This window comes from Crocuta crocuta, unplaced genomic scaffold (assembly GCF_008692635.1).
Source record: "Crocuta crocuta isolate KB4526 unplaced genomic scaffold, BGI_CrCroc_1.0 scaffold217, whole genome shotgun sequence".
Taxonomy (NCBI): Eukaryota; Metazoa; Chordata; class Mammalia; order Carnivora; family Hyaenidae; genus Crocuta; species Crocuta crocuta.
Window position 1 is genome coordinate 1,584,916 of NW_027532208.1, and position 13,919 is coordinate 1,598,834.

Consider the following 13,919-nt stretch of genomic DNA (forward strand, 5'->3'; position numbering starts at 1 on the left):
AAAAAAAAAAAAAAAAAGTGTGGGCCACACTTAGGCAATATACCACTTCCTGGGGCTTATGTTCCCAGTTCAGGTCACTGGGGCCCCAAGACCAGAAGTGAGAAGTTAAGGGGTGAACCCAGAGCCACCATGCTTGTCCTGGGCTTTCAAAGCTTTGGCACAAGGTTGTGTGGGATCCCAGAGCCAGCAAGCCCTTAAGAAATCTATTTCGGTTCCTTTAATCTGCTGAGAGTAATGTTGTCCCTTAAAAGATCTTCAGAGAAAAACAAAACAAAACCCAACTCCTGAGGCACTATAATGGCTAATATTGGCTGAGTGCCAGGCCTTTGTGAGGACACACACAATGACCCCACAGCATGTTATTATCCCCATTTTGAAGGAGGCTTCTAGAGGCTGAGTAATTTGCCCAAGGCCCCACAGCTGTAAGTGGCAGAGCTGGAATCTCTAGATTCCAGATAGATAGATAGAATCTAGATTCTATGTGGACGTGAAGTTGTTCATGGTATTCCTTTAGTATCCTTTTAATGTCCATGGGCTCTGTAGCGAGGTCCCTTTTTCATTTCTGATATTAATGACTTATATCTTCCCTCCTTTTCTTAGTTAGCCTTGCTTGAGGCTTATCAATTTTGATGATTTTTTTAATTTAAAAAATTAAAAAAAATTTTTTTAAATGTTTGTTTTTGAGAGACAGAGACAGAGCACAAGTAGGGGAGGGGCAGAGAGAGAGGGGGACTCAGAATCCGAAGCAGGCTCCAGGCTCTGAGCTGTCAGCACAGAGCCTGATGCAGGGCTCAAACTCATGAACTGTGAGATCATGACCTGAGCCGAAGTCAGACGCTTAACCAACTGAGCCACCCAGGTACCCATGATTATTTTTTCCCCCCAAAGAACCAGCTTTTGATGTCATTTTTTTTCTGTTGATTTTGTCTTCAATTTCATTGATTTCTGCTTTAATTTTTATTATTTTTTTCCTACTTACATTGGGCTTAATTTACTCTTATTTCCTAAAAAGGAAAACTTAGATGATTGATTTAGATGAACATTCATCTTGGTGAATGTTCCATTTGAGCTTGAGAAGAATGTATATTCTTCTGTTGGATGGAATATTCTATAGATGTCAATTATATCTAGTTAATTGATGGTGCTGTTGAGTTCAACTATGGCCTTACTGATTTTCTGCCTGCTATATCTGTCCATTACTGATAGAGAGGTGATGAAATCTAGGATAGTGGATTCATCTATTTCTCCTTGCCTCACATATATTGATGTTGTTAGGTATGTATGTATATACACATTTTGTTTATCCCTTCGTCTCTTGATGGGCCCTTTGGGATACTTCTACCTTTTGTTTATTTTGTGAATAATGCTACTGTGACCACGGGTGTATGAATATCCTGCTTTCAGATTTCTTTCCTGCTTTATTCTTTATTAAGATATAATTGACATGTAACATCAGTTTTAGGTACACAACAATTATTCAGTGTTCTGTACATATTACAAAATGATGACAGTAAGTTTTGTTAACATCCATCACCACATGTAAGTACAAATTTTTTTTCTTATGAGGAGAACATTTAAGGTCTACTCTCCTAGTAACGTTAAATTATACAATACAACATTAACTATAGTTCCCATATTGTGTATATCCCTAGGACTTATTTTGTAACTGGAAGTTTGTACCTTTTGACCACTTTCACCATTTTGCACACCTCTGGCCCCTATCTCTGGCAACCATTAATCTATTCCCTGTGTCTGAGTTCAGCTTTTGTGGTTTTGTTTTGTTTTGTTTTTGTTTTTAGGTTCCATATAAGTGAGACCATATGGTATTTGTCTTTCTTTGTCTGACTTCACTTAGCATAATGCCTTCAAGGTCCATCAGTGTTGTTGCAAATAGTTGGATTCCTTCCTTTTTTGTGGTTGAATAGTATTCCATTGTGTGCTCCATTTCATTCCACATTGTCTTCATCCATTCATGCATCAGTGGCCGCTTAGGTTGTTTCTGTGTCTTGGTTATTGTAAATAATGCTGCAGTGAACAATGGGATACAGATAACTTTTTGGGTTAGTGTTTTTGTTTCCTTTTTAAAAAATATTTTTATTCTTAAGAAAGTGCACATCTGTGAGCAGGGGAGGGGCAGAGAGAGGGGGACAGAGGATTCAAAGTGGGCTTCTCACCGACAGCAGAGAACCTGATATGGAGATCAAACTCACAAACTCTGAGATCATAACCTGAGCTGAAGTTGGATGGTTAACCAACTGAGCCACCCAGGTGCCCCATGTTTTTGTTTCCTTTGGATAAATACCCAGAAATGGAATTTCTGGATCATATGGTAGCTATATTCTTTTTATTATGTTTTTTCCCTTTATTTTAGAGAGAGAGAGTGCATGTGAGTAGGGAGATGAGCAGAGGGAAAGGGAGAGAGAATCTCAAGCAGGTCCATTCCATGCTCAGCATGGAGTCCAGGATCGTGACCCGAGCCGAAATCAAGAGTTGGGCATTCGACTGTGTGAATCACCCACGTGCTCATATTCCTAATTTTTTATGAACCTCTATATTATTTCCATAGTGACTATCATTTACATTTCTATCATTAGCGCATCAAGGTTCCCTTTTCTCCACATCCTTGTTAGTACTTGTTATTTCTTACCTTTTTTGGTAATAGTCATTCTAACAGGTGTGAGGTGATACCTCATTGTCATTTTGATCTGCACTTCCCTGATGATTAGTGATGTCAAGGACCTTCTCATGTACCCGTTGGCCATCTATAGGTCTTCTTTGGGAAAAGACATCTTTTTGCTCCTTTTAAAATCAGATTTTCTATTGAGTTGCAAGAATTCTTTATATATTAGAACCTCTTATTAACCTCTTATTAGGTATATGATTTACAGATGTCTTCTCCCATTCAGTAGGTTGCCTTTTCATTTTATTGATGGTTTCCTTTGTTGTGAAAAAGCTTTCTGGTTTGATGTAGTCCTTTGGTTTTGTTCTTATTGCCTTTGCTTTTGGTATCAAGTCCAAAATATCATCACCAAGACTGAGCTTACCAGATACATTTTCTTCGAGGAGCATTATGGTTTCAAGTCTTACATTCAGGCCTTTATTTATTTTGAGTTGACTTTTGTCTATGGAGGAAGACAGGTTCCAGTTTCACTAGTTTGCATGTGACTGTCTCGTTTCCCAGTGTCATTTATTGAAGATTGTCCTTTGCCCATTGTCTATTCTGGTCTCCTTTGTCATAAATTAATTGAAAATTTATACATGTTGGTTTATTTCTGGACTATTTTGTTCCATTGATCTATGCGTGTATTTTTATGTGGCTACCATACTCCCTTGAATATGATAGCTTTGTAATATAGTTTGAAATCAGGATATGATGCCTCCAGCTTTGTTCTTCTTTCTTAAGATCGCTTTAGTTATCTGAGGATCTTTTATGGTTCCATACAAAGTTTAGGATTGTTTGCTCTATTTCTGTGAAAAATTCTATTGGGATTTTGAAAGGGATTGTGTTGAATCTGTAGATTGCTTGGGTAGTATGGACATCTTAACAATGTTAATTCTTCCAATCCATGAGCACGGGATATCTATTTATTTGTATCTTCTTCAGTTTCTTTTATCAATGTCTTACAATTTTTAGTGCATATATTTTTACCTCCTTGGTTAAATTTATCCCTAGGGATTTTCTTCTTCTTTTTTTTTTTTTTACTTTTTTTTTTAATATTTTTTATTTATTTCTAGGAGAGAGAGAGAGAGAGACAGCGTGAGCAGGGGAGGGTCAGAGAGAGAGGGAGTCACAGACTGAAATAGGCTCCAGGCTCTGAGCTGGCAGTCAGCACAGAGCCCGATGCGGGGCTCGAACCCACGAACCGCGAGATCATGACCTAAGCGAAAGTCGGACGCTTAACCGACTAAGCCACCCAGACGCCCCGGGATTTTCTTCTTTTTAATGCAATTATAAATGGGATTATTTTCTCAATTTCTCTTTTTGATAGTTCACTATTAGTGCATGAGCTTTATGTGTATTGATTTTGTATCCTGTAACTTCACTGAATTTATTAGTCCTAATTTTTTTTGATGGATACTTTAAGGTTTTCCAAATACAATACGATTTGCAAAGAGAGTTTTACTTCCTTTCCAATTTGGATGCCTTTCATTTCTTGCCTAATTGCTCCTGCTAGGACTTGCAATACTATGTTGAATAAATGTGGCAAGAGAGGGCATCCTTCTCTTGTTCCTGATCTTAAAGGAGAAGCTATTCAGCTTTTCACCATTGAGTATGATGATGGACTTGTCATACATCGCTTTCATTACATTGCAGTGTATTTCCTTTATTAGTCTTTGGAGAATCTTTATAAGTGAATATTGATTTTTGTTAAATGTTTTTTCTGCATCTATTGAGATAATCATACACTTTTTATCCTTCATTTTGTTACGATGATATATCACATCGATTGGTTTGCAGATATGAAGCTATCCTTGCCTCTGTGAAGTGAATCCCACTTGATCATGGTGTATAATTCTTTTACTGTATTGTTGAATTTGGCTTGCTGAGATCTTGTTGAGGACTTTTGCATCTATACTAATCAGGGATATTGGCCTGTAATTTTCTTTTCGTGTTGTGTCTGGTTTGGCATCAGGGTAATGCTAGCCTTGTAGAGTGAATTTGGGAGTGTTCCTCCTCTTCTGTTTTTGGGAAGAGTTTAATAAGGATTGGTATCAATTCTTTAAATGTTTGGTCCAATTCACCAGTGAAGTTATCTGATCCTGGACTTTTGTTTCTCTGGGGGGTTTTGATTATGGATTCAATCTTTTTTTTTTTTAATTTTTAATATTTGTTTATTTCTGAGAGAGAGAGAGACAGAGCATGAGCAGGGAAGGGACAAAGAGAGAGGGAGACACCACATCTGAAGCAGGCTCCAGGCTCTGAGCTCTCAGCACAGATGCGGGGCTTAAACTTGTGAACTGCAAGATCATGACCTGAGCCAAAGTTAGACGCCCAACTGACTGAGCCACCCAGGCACCTCTCAATCTTGTTATTAATAATTGGTCTGTTCAGATTTTCTATTTATTCATAATTCAGTCTTGACAGGTTGTAAAGTCCAAGAATCTAACCATGCCTTCCAGTTTGTTCAATATGTTGTTGTATAATTGTTCACCGTAATCTCTTATCCTTTGCATTTCTTTGGTATCAGTTGTAATGTCTCCACTTTGATTTCTGATATTATTTGAGTCCTTTTTTTTTTTCTTGGTGAGTCTAGTTAAAAGTTTGTCTATTTTGTTTATCTTTTTTAAAAACTCATCTCTTAGTTTCACTGATCTTTTCTATTGTCTTTTTAGTCTCTATTTATTTCCACTTCGATCTTGGTTGTTTCCCACCTCCTACTAACTTTGGGCTTAGTTTATTCTTCTAGTTGCTTGATGTGTTTTTGTTTCTTAACGTAGGCATTTATTGCTATGAACTTCTTAGAACTGCTTTCGCTGCAGCCCATAAATGTTGGTATGTTATATTTCCATTTGTTTCAAGACATTTTTTAAAATGATTTTACTTTTAAGCAGTCTCTACACCCAATGTGGGGCTTGAACCCACAACCCTGAGTTTGAGAGTCGCATGTGCCACTGACTGAGCCAGCCAGGGGCCCTCAAGATATTTTTGGTATTTCTTTTGATTTCTTCATTGACCCATTGGTTGTTTGCATACTTTCCAGTTTTCTTCTTGTAATTGATTTCTAGTTTTCTACCATTGTGATCAGAAAAGATGCTTGATAATACAGTCTTCTCAAATTTATCATGGTTTGTTTTGTGGCCTAACATGTGATCTGTCCTGGAGAATGCCTTGAGAAGAATGTGTATTCTGCTACTTTGAGATGGAATGTTTTGCAAATGTCTGTTAGGTCCATCTGGCTAAATGTGTAGTTCAAGCCCAATGTTTTATTATTGGTTTTATGTCTGGATGACTTGTTAATGACAGTGGGATATTAAAGTCCCCTACTATTATTATGTTGCTGTCTATGTCTCTCTTTAGGTCTGTGAATATTTGCTTTATATATTTAGGGGTTTCTACGTTGGGTGCATAAATATGTACAAAATTTTACATCCTCTGGTTGGATTCAGCTCTGTATCATTAAATAATGACCTTGTTTGTTTCTTATTACAGTCTTTGTCATAAGGTCTATTTTGTCTGATATAAGCATAGCAGCCCCAGCTTTCTTCTGGTTTCCATTTGCCTGGACCATCTTTTGCCATCCCTTCATTTTGTGTGTGTGTGTGTGTGTGTGTGTGCGCGCGCCCTTAACATCTGAAGTGAATTTCTTAGGCAGCATATAGATGAGTCTTCTCTCTCTCTCTCTCTCTCTCTCTCTCTTTTTAAATCTGTTTTGCTACTCTGTGTCTTTCATTGGGATCATTTAGTCTATTTACATTTAAGGTAATTATTGATAGGTTTAGAGTTACTGACATTTTAATTGTTTTTTGGGGGGGGGCTGTTTTGTAATTTCTTTTTTCCTTGCTCTCTTCCTTTGTGATTTGTGATTTTCTATACTGGTGTGGTTATTCCTTTCTCTTTCTCTTTGGTGTATCTATTACAGATTTTTGCTTTGTGGTTATCATGAGGCTCACATAAAACAACTTCTAACAGTCTGTTTTCAGTTGATAGCAACTTAAGTTTGAACACAGTCTAAAACGCTACATTTTTACTATGCCCCTCCATGTTTTATGTTTTTGATGTCATAATTTACATATTTTTATTTGTTTCATTAAAGAATTACTGTAGCTAGTTATTTGTAGTATTTTTGTCTTTTACCCTTCATACTAGATTTATAAGTGAACCTACCACCTTTACATTAGAGTATTTTGAATTTTACTTTACCAGTAATACTTGCCTTTTTTCCCTGTTACTAATTAGTGCCATTTCATTTCAGCTTAAAGAAGTCCCTGTAACATTTCTTGTAAAGTGGGACTAGAGGTGACGAACTCCTTCAACTCTTGATTGCCCGGAAAACTCTTTGTCTCTCCTTTGATTCTGAAGGACCATTATGCTGTGTAGAGTGTTCTTGGTTGGCATTTTTTTCTTTCAGTGCTTTGAATATATCACCTCGCTTCCTTCTGGCTTGCAATGTTTCTGCTGAAAATCTGCGAGTCTCATGGGGCTCCCCCAGTGCACCAAGTTATTTTTCCTTTGCTACTTTTAAGATTCCCTCCTTGTCTTTAACTTTTTTTTTTTAATGTTTTATTTATTTCTGAGAGACAGAGAGACAGCATGAGCAGGGGAGGGTCAGAGAGAGAGGGAGATACAGATTCTGAAATAGGCTCCAGGCTCTGAGCTGGCAGTCAGCACAGAGCCCAACACGGGGCTCGAACCCACAAACCGTGAGATCATGACCTGAGCCGAAGTCAGACGCCCAACCGACTGAGCCACCCAGGCGCCCCTCCTTGTCTTTAACTTTTGACAATTGAATTGTGAGATGTCTTGGTGTGGATCTTTGGATTCGTCTTTTTTGGAATTCTCTGGGCTCTGGATGTCTGTTTTCTTTTCCAGGTTAGGGAAGTTTTCAGTGTCATTTCCTCAAATAAGTTTACTGTCCCTTTCTCTTTCTTTCTCCTTCTGGGACCCCTGCACTGTCAACATTGATCCTCTTGATATTGCCCATAAGTCCCTTAAGGTATTCTTGTTTTTCTTTTCTTCTCCTCCTCCTTTGCCCTCCCTCCTCCTCCCCCTCTTCCTCCTCCTCCTCCTCCTTCCTGTCTTCTTCCTCCTCCTTCCCCTCCTCCTCTTCCTTTTCCTCCTCCTTCTGTTACTGCTTTGGTTGGATGCATCCCACTGCACTGTCTTTGACACCACAGATCCTTCCTTCCTCTTCACGTAGTCTGCAGTTGAATCCTTTCGTTGTATTTTTTCAGTTCAGTTATTGTATCCCTCAGCTCTGTAATTTCCATTTGGTACTTTCTGATGTTTTCTGTCTTGTAGTTGGAATTCCCACCAAATTCCGAGGTTAAAGAGAACCTCGGTGAACATCTTTATGAAATGAACTCTTTATCAGGTAAAGCACTTATCCCCATTTCATTAACATGTTTTTGGGAGGTTTAACTTGTGAGGAAATATCTTCATGTGCTTATTGACCATTCATGTATCTTCTTTGGGAAAATGTCAATTCAGGTTTTTTGCTTAGGCTTCAGTTGGGCTGTTTGTTTTTTTGTTGAGTTTTAGGAGCTGTTTCTATATTCGTCATATTAGCTAGCATATGAATATCAATCGTTTGGAATGTATTCCTCTGTTTTTTCATTTTCCTTGCTCTGTTGGTTTCTATGCAATGGGGAAAACAGCCACCTCTCCTAGTCTTGAAGGAGTGGCCTGGTGTAGGGAACGAACCTTACTGTTCAACCCTTCCCTAGGTCCCTTCCCTAGTTCTTAGTTGTCTCTCAAACCTTTTTGACTGTCAAAGCAGCTTGCTTTGTTCTTAACGGCTCCCCATAGTTGAGGGTGTGCCAAGATCTGTCAGTGCCCCAAAGGGGAGGATCTTAAGTCTGCATCTAGATTCGGGCAGACTGGAAGCCTGGCCTCCAGGCAGCAGCTTAAACAGTATGCAAATATTCCCGGTTCAGGGTAAGATGAGAAGATGATAGGCATCTCTGTCTGCTCCTTTTACACTGAGCCCTGGGGTGATAGCCAGTTATGAACTATTTCTTTGTTTGCTGCTGTCCTGTTGAACCCATAAACACAAGCCCCATTGGCCACCTGCTTTTGGTTATTTTGGGTATATACCCAGAGTGGAATGGCTGGATCGTATGGTAAGTCTATTTTTACTTTTTTGAGTAATCACTGTACTGTTTTCCACAGCGGCTGCACCATTTTACATTCCCACCAACGGTGCAGCAGGTTTCCAGTTTCTCCACATCCTCACCAACACTTGTTATTTTCTGTTGTTGTTGTTGTTTTTTAAATAGTAGCCATCCTAATGGGCATAAGGTGATATCTTGTTGCAATTGTTTTTCTTTTATTGTGTTAAAATACACATAATGTAACATTTATCATCTTAAACATTTATTTATGTCCATCTTAACCATTTTTTACAAGTGTACAGTCCAGTGGTATTAAATACTTTCTAGGGGCACATGGGTGACTCAGTAGGTTGAGCATCCAACTCCTGATTTGGGCTCAGGTCATGATCCCGGAGTCAAGGGATTGAGCCCTGTGTTGGGCTTTGCGCTAAGGGTGAAGCCTGCTTATAATTCTCTCTCCCTCTGCCCCTCTTCCCTGCCTGGGTGCACTCTCTCACTCTCTCAAATCATAATTATAAAAATCTTTAAATCCTTTCTAGTGTTGCACAGCCACCACCATCATCCATCCCCAAAACTCTTCTAAAGCTGAAACTCTTTTAAGCTCTATTAAACAAAAATTCCCTGTCCTCCCCTCCCCCAAGCCCTGCAGCCATCATTCTATTTGCTGTCTCTATGATTTTGACGCTGCTAGGTACCTCATATCAGTGGATCACACAGTATTTGTCCTTTTGTGGACTGGCTTATTTTACTTCTCACAATGTCCTCAAGGTTCATCCATGATGTAGCTAGCGTGTGTCCCAATTTCCTTCCTTTAAAAGATAGAACAACATTCCATTGTGTTATATGCCCCATTCTGTTTTTCCATTCATCCATTGATGGACACTTGGGAGGTATCCATGTTTGAGGTATTGTGAATAATGCTGTGAATTATGGGTGTACACCATTATACGAATATGGGTGTACAAATACCTCTTCAAGACCCTGTTTTCAATTCTTTGGGGGCATATACCCAGAAGTGGAATTGCTGGATCATATGGTATCTCTATCTTTAATTTTTTGAGGAATCTCCATACTGTTTTGCCACTGTGGCTATACCATTTTACATTTCCACCAGCAGTACATGGAGGTTCCTTTTTCTCCACATCCTCACCAATGCTTGTTGTTTTTATTTTAATATAATAACCATCTTAATGAGTGTGAGGAAGTATCTTATTGTAGTTTTGATTTGCATTTCCATAATGATTAGTGATGTAGAACAAATATTTACAGGTGGCTTATTGACCTTTCATGTATCTTTGGAATAATGTCTATTCAGGTTCTTTGCTTATGTTTCTATTGGGTTGTTTGGGTTTTTTTTGAGTTTTAGGAGCTCTTTCTATATTCTTCATATTAGCACCTGGATACCCATCGGATATATCATTTGAAAATGTTCCCTCCCAAACTGTGGCTTGTCTTTTCACCCTGTTGAGTGTGTCTTTTGATCCACAGAAGTTTTTTTTTCTTTTTAATTTTGATGTAATCCAATTTGTCCATTTTTTTTTTAATTTTTTTTTAAATGTTTTTATTTATTTATAGGAGAGAGAGAGAGAGAGAGACAGCATGAGCAGGGGAGGGTCAGAGAGAGAGGGAGTCACAGACTGAAACAGGCTCCAGGCTCTGAGCTGGCAGTCAGCACAGAGCCCGACGCGGGGCTCGAACCCACGAACCGCGAGATCATGACCTAAGTGAAAGTCGGACGCTTAACCGACTAAGCCACCCAGGCGCCCCAATCCAATTTGTCCATTTTTAATCCCCTGGTATTTCTTGATCCTATCCAAGAAATCATTGCCATATCCAATGTTCTGAAGCTTTTCTCCTATGTTTTCTTGTAACATTTTTATAGTGTAAGCTCTTACACTTAGGTCTTCAATTGTTTTTGAGTTACTTTTTGTATATGGTGTAAGGTTAAGTGACTGACTTGACTCTTCCATGCAGATATCCAGTTTTCCCAGTACCATTTGCCCTTTCTCCATTGAATGGTTTTGGCACCCTCCTTGAAACCATTTGGCAATATATCCACATATTTCTGGGCTGTCTATCCTGTTCCTTTGGTCTCAGTGTCTATCTTTACGTCAGTACTACACTGTTTTCGATTACTATACTTTTGTAATAACTTCAGAGATTTGAAATCAGGAAGTATGAGAATTCCAGTGCTGTTCTCTTTCTTCAAGACTGTTTTGGCTATGGGGGGGGGTCCCTTGAAATTCTGTATGAATTATAGGATGTGTTTTTTCAATTTCTGCGTGAAATGCTGTTTGGATTTTGTATAGATTGTATTAAATCTATACGTCACTTTGGGGAGCATTGACATCTTAACAGTATCAAGTCTTCCCATCCATGTGTGTAGGGTGTCTTTCCATTTGTGTCTTTTAAAATATCTTTCAGCCATGTGTTATAATTTTCAGGGTACAGTTCTTTTACCCCTTGGTTGAGTTTATTCCTAAGTATTTATTCCTTTTGATGCCACCGTAAATGGAATTTTGTTTTTAATTTACTTTTGAGATCATTTGTCGTTAGTGTATAGATATTGCAACTAAATTTGAATGTTGGTTTTGTAATTTTGCAACGTTGCTAACTTCATTTATTCTAACAGATTTTTTGGTGTAATCTTTAAGGTTTTCTACATATAAAATTATGTCACCTGCAAATAGAGGTAATTTTACTTCTTTCTCTCCAATTTGGGTGCCCTTCCCTCCCTTCCTCCCACTCTGGTTAGTTAGAACTTCTGGTACAGTGTGGAATAGAGGTGGTGCAAGCTGGCATCCTTGTCTTGTTCCTGATCTTAGAGGAAAAGCTTTCAGTCTTTCACCATTGAGTATATTACCCGTGGGCTTGTCCCCTATGGCCTTTATTATGTTGAGGTACATTTCTTCGGTTCCTAGTTTGCTGGGGCCCCATTTTTCCTTTTTCTTCTGTCCTCTGCCCAGATGGAGACCAGTCTGTCCTCTTCCTTCATGTAATGAGCCTTCCTGCATTTTAAGGTCGACACCTGAAGGAAGTTTCACGCTCCCTTCTTCAGAGAATTTCCCTAGAGTTCCCTTCCCCTTTCCATTAATCTGTTCACAATGCTGACCTTTGTTGGAGTTGCATGGTGTGCCAGGCAGGGGCATGGTACTCTTCTGCCCACAGGGAGTTTTCACCCACGTTGTCTCAGCCTTCACAGGAGCCATCTGAACTAAGAATGATCTCTGCTTCCATATCCAGCAGCAGAAGTGCAGATGGGCCTGCTCAAAACCCAGCCAGCTCCTATGACTCAAGGCCCTGATACATTCATTTCTCTGTCCAGCTGCTAAGCCATGTCGCTGGCCCATGGGCAGGTGCCTCCTGTCCCTCCTGAGCCGGCTGTGAGAGAGGTGGAAGGGCGCAGGTCCAATCCCTAAAGTCTGCTTTCCCTCCTTGTCTTGACAGAAGTCCTGGGCCTATGTCAAGAAGTGCAAAAACAATATGCGTCCGAACCGGGGCTTGGTGGCTCAGCTGTTGGAGTGGGAGAAGGTTGTCCTCGGAGACTCTGTCACAGACATCTTGGATCCACGCTACTGATCTTCTCTATGGCCCAGCTATGGGTCCTGAAGCACCTTGCCTGGGGGCTTCTTGTGGGTCCTGTGCCAGGCTGTGTAACCAGGCTGGTGTGGAAAGAGAAGGCCTTTGCTGCCTGGAGTCCTGTGTCAGCCTCCTGCAGTGGTTTTTCACCGGCTGCTCGTTCATGCCACAGAGCAGGCGAGACTCAGCGGGACACCCCACCCCCCACCCCCCATGCCTGGGTCATCCTGGACTACCCCTTCTGCACTCCTGAGGTTGCCTTGGAAAAAGCATTAGGCTGTCTGAACAGCTATCCCACATGCCCCGGTAACTTGGACCCTTTGGAGGCCATCTGGGAGGAGTTCCAAGGGATCCCCCTGCCTTATGTTGGTCCACAGGGATGTCACAGTGCCCACCTATGGGGCAGAGATCCCCCAGTGCCAGAGATGCCAGGCCCAGCCTTGGCCCAGGTGCCAGGCTCCGCAGTTCTGACAGGCTCCTGGCACGGGGCACACCCTTGCCTCATTCAGGGTCCTAGAACTCCCCAGCCAGTCTGGTGGTTCCTTTCCTTCTTCCCCAGTCATTTCCTCCTGGCTGGGCTCCCCAAGAAGAGATTTCCACCCCTTCTATCTCCCACATCCTGCTTCTAGAAATTCCTCAGGTCTTAGGGGGAATTTTCTTCAGAATGTGCTTCCAAGCCCTGGCAGCACCCACAGCACAAGTCAGGAGAGGGCACAGATGATGGGGCTCACGGGGAATTTAGGGTGTCCGTGTTCATTTAGCAAACATTCCTGGCCACCCTCGAGCGGCTGGGGAGGGGCCTAGAGGTGAAGGCCATCTCACCCTCCAGGACTCTTTGCAGAAGGGTGGAATTGTCCCGCTCCCCAACGGAAGCCCAAGCCCTCAAGGAGAGGGGTTTTGCCCGACGGATAAGGGCTTTCCAGTCAGCTCAGGCCGGAAATCCGTTGTTAGGCTAGGAGCTGGAACAGAGTTTGGGAAGACTGCAAGCAATGTCTCTGTGGGTTAGGGACCTCTTGGTAGGAAGAGCAGAGCCGCTGGCACGTTTTCAATGGGGCCACAGAAGGAATGGGGCCAGTCGTGTATTAGGACTGGCAGTAGGGTGGCCTCTGCAAGGATGGATAGTAGCGGTGAGTCCGGAGGCGGAGAGACCGTAAGGCGGCCACTGTAAAAATCCAAGCCAGAAAAGACGCTGGGAATCCCCTTCCTGAAGAGGCGCTGCTTTCCCAAGGACGAAAGTGTTTGAGGCAGGGGTCACCTCCGTGGGCTTCAGTTTACTGCCAGCTTGACGGACCACGCGGCTGGCACGATCCGTGGAGCCAGAGCTGGCGACCGGGTAGTGCGCCAGCCCCAGTAGAGCTGCAAGCGGCTGGGAGGGCATCCCGGCAGCAGTGGCCCCGCCCGTGCCCCGCCCAGGGCCCGGATTGGTTAGGGCAGGGGGCGGGGCCAGCGCCCTGGTAGCTTCAGGCCTTTCCCCATTGGTGGTCTCGGCGGCGCGAGCCCGGAAGCGGACGGGGGCGGCGGCGGCGGCGGCGGCGGCGGAGGCGCCTTGGGCGAGCAGGGGTTGCGGC

At 41.7% G+C, this 13,919-nt stretch overlaps 2 protein-coding genes across 8 annotated transcripts in view; both read left to right on the plus strand.

Moving 5' to 3' along the window:
• Positions 1–12,474, plus strand: part of STYXL1 (serine/threonine/tyrosine interacting like 1) — a 78,325-nt gene extending 65,851 nt beyond the window's left edge. For all 7 annotated transcript variants that reach the window (XM_077777807.1, XM_077777806.1, XM_077777805.1 and 4 more), the window contains one exon: positions 12,220–12,474. In XM_077777807.1, the coding sequence (XP_077633933.1) occupies positions 12,220–12,351 (132 nt within the window). In that variant the 3' untranslated portion in view covers positions 12,352–12,474. The remainder of the gene's footprint in view (positions 1–12,219) is intronic.
• A 991-nt stretch (positions 12,475–13,465) lies between these two features.
• TMEM120A (transmembrane protein 120A) overlaps positions 13,466–13,919 on the plus strand; it is a 6,234-nt gene continuing 5,780 nt past the window's right edge. Inside the window, exons 1-2 of the mRNA XM_077777864.1 lie at positions 13,466–13,478; positions 13,765–13,901. Of these exons, the coding sequence (XP_077633990.1) occupies positions 13,466–13,478; positions 13,765–13,901 (150 nt within the window). The remainder of the gene's footprint in view (positions 13,479–13,764; positions 13,902–13,919) is intronic.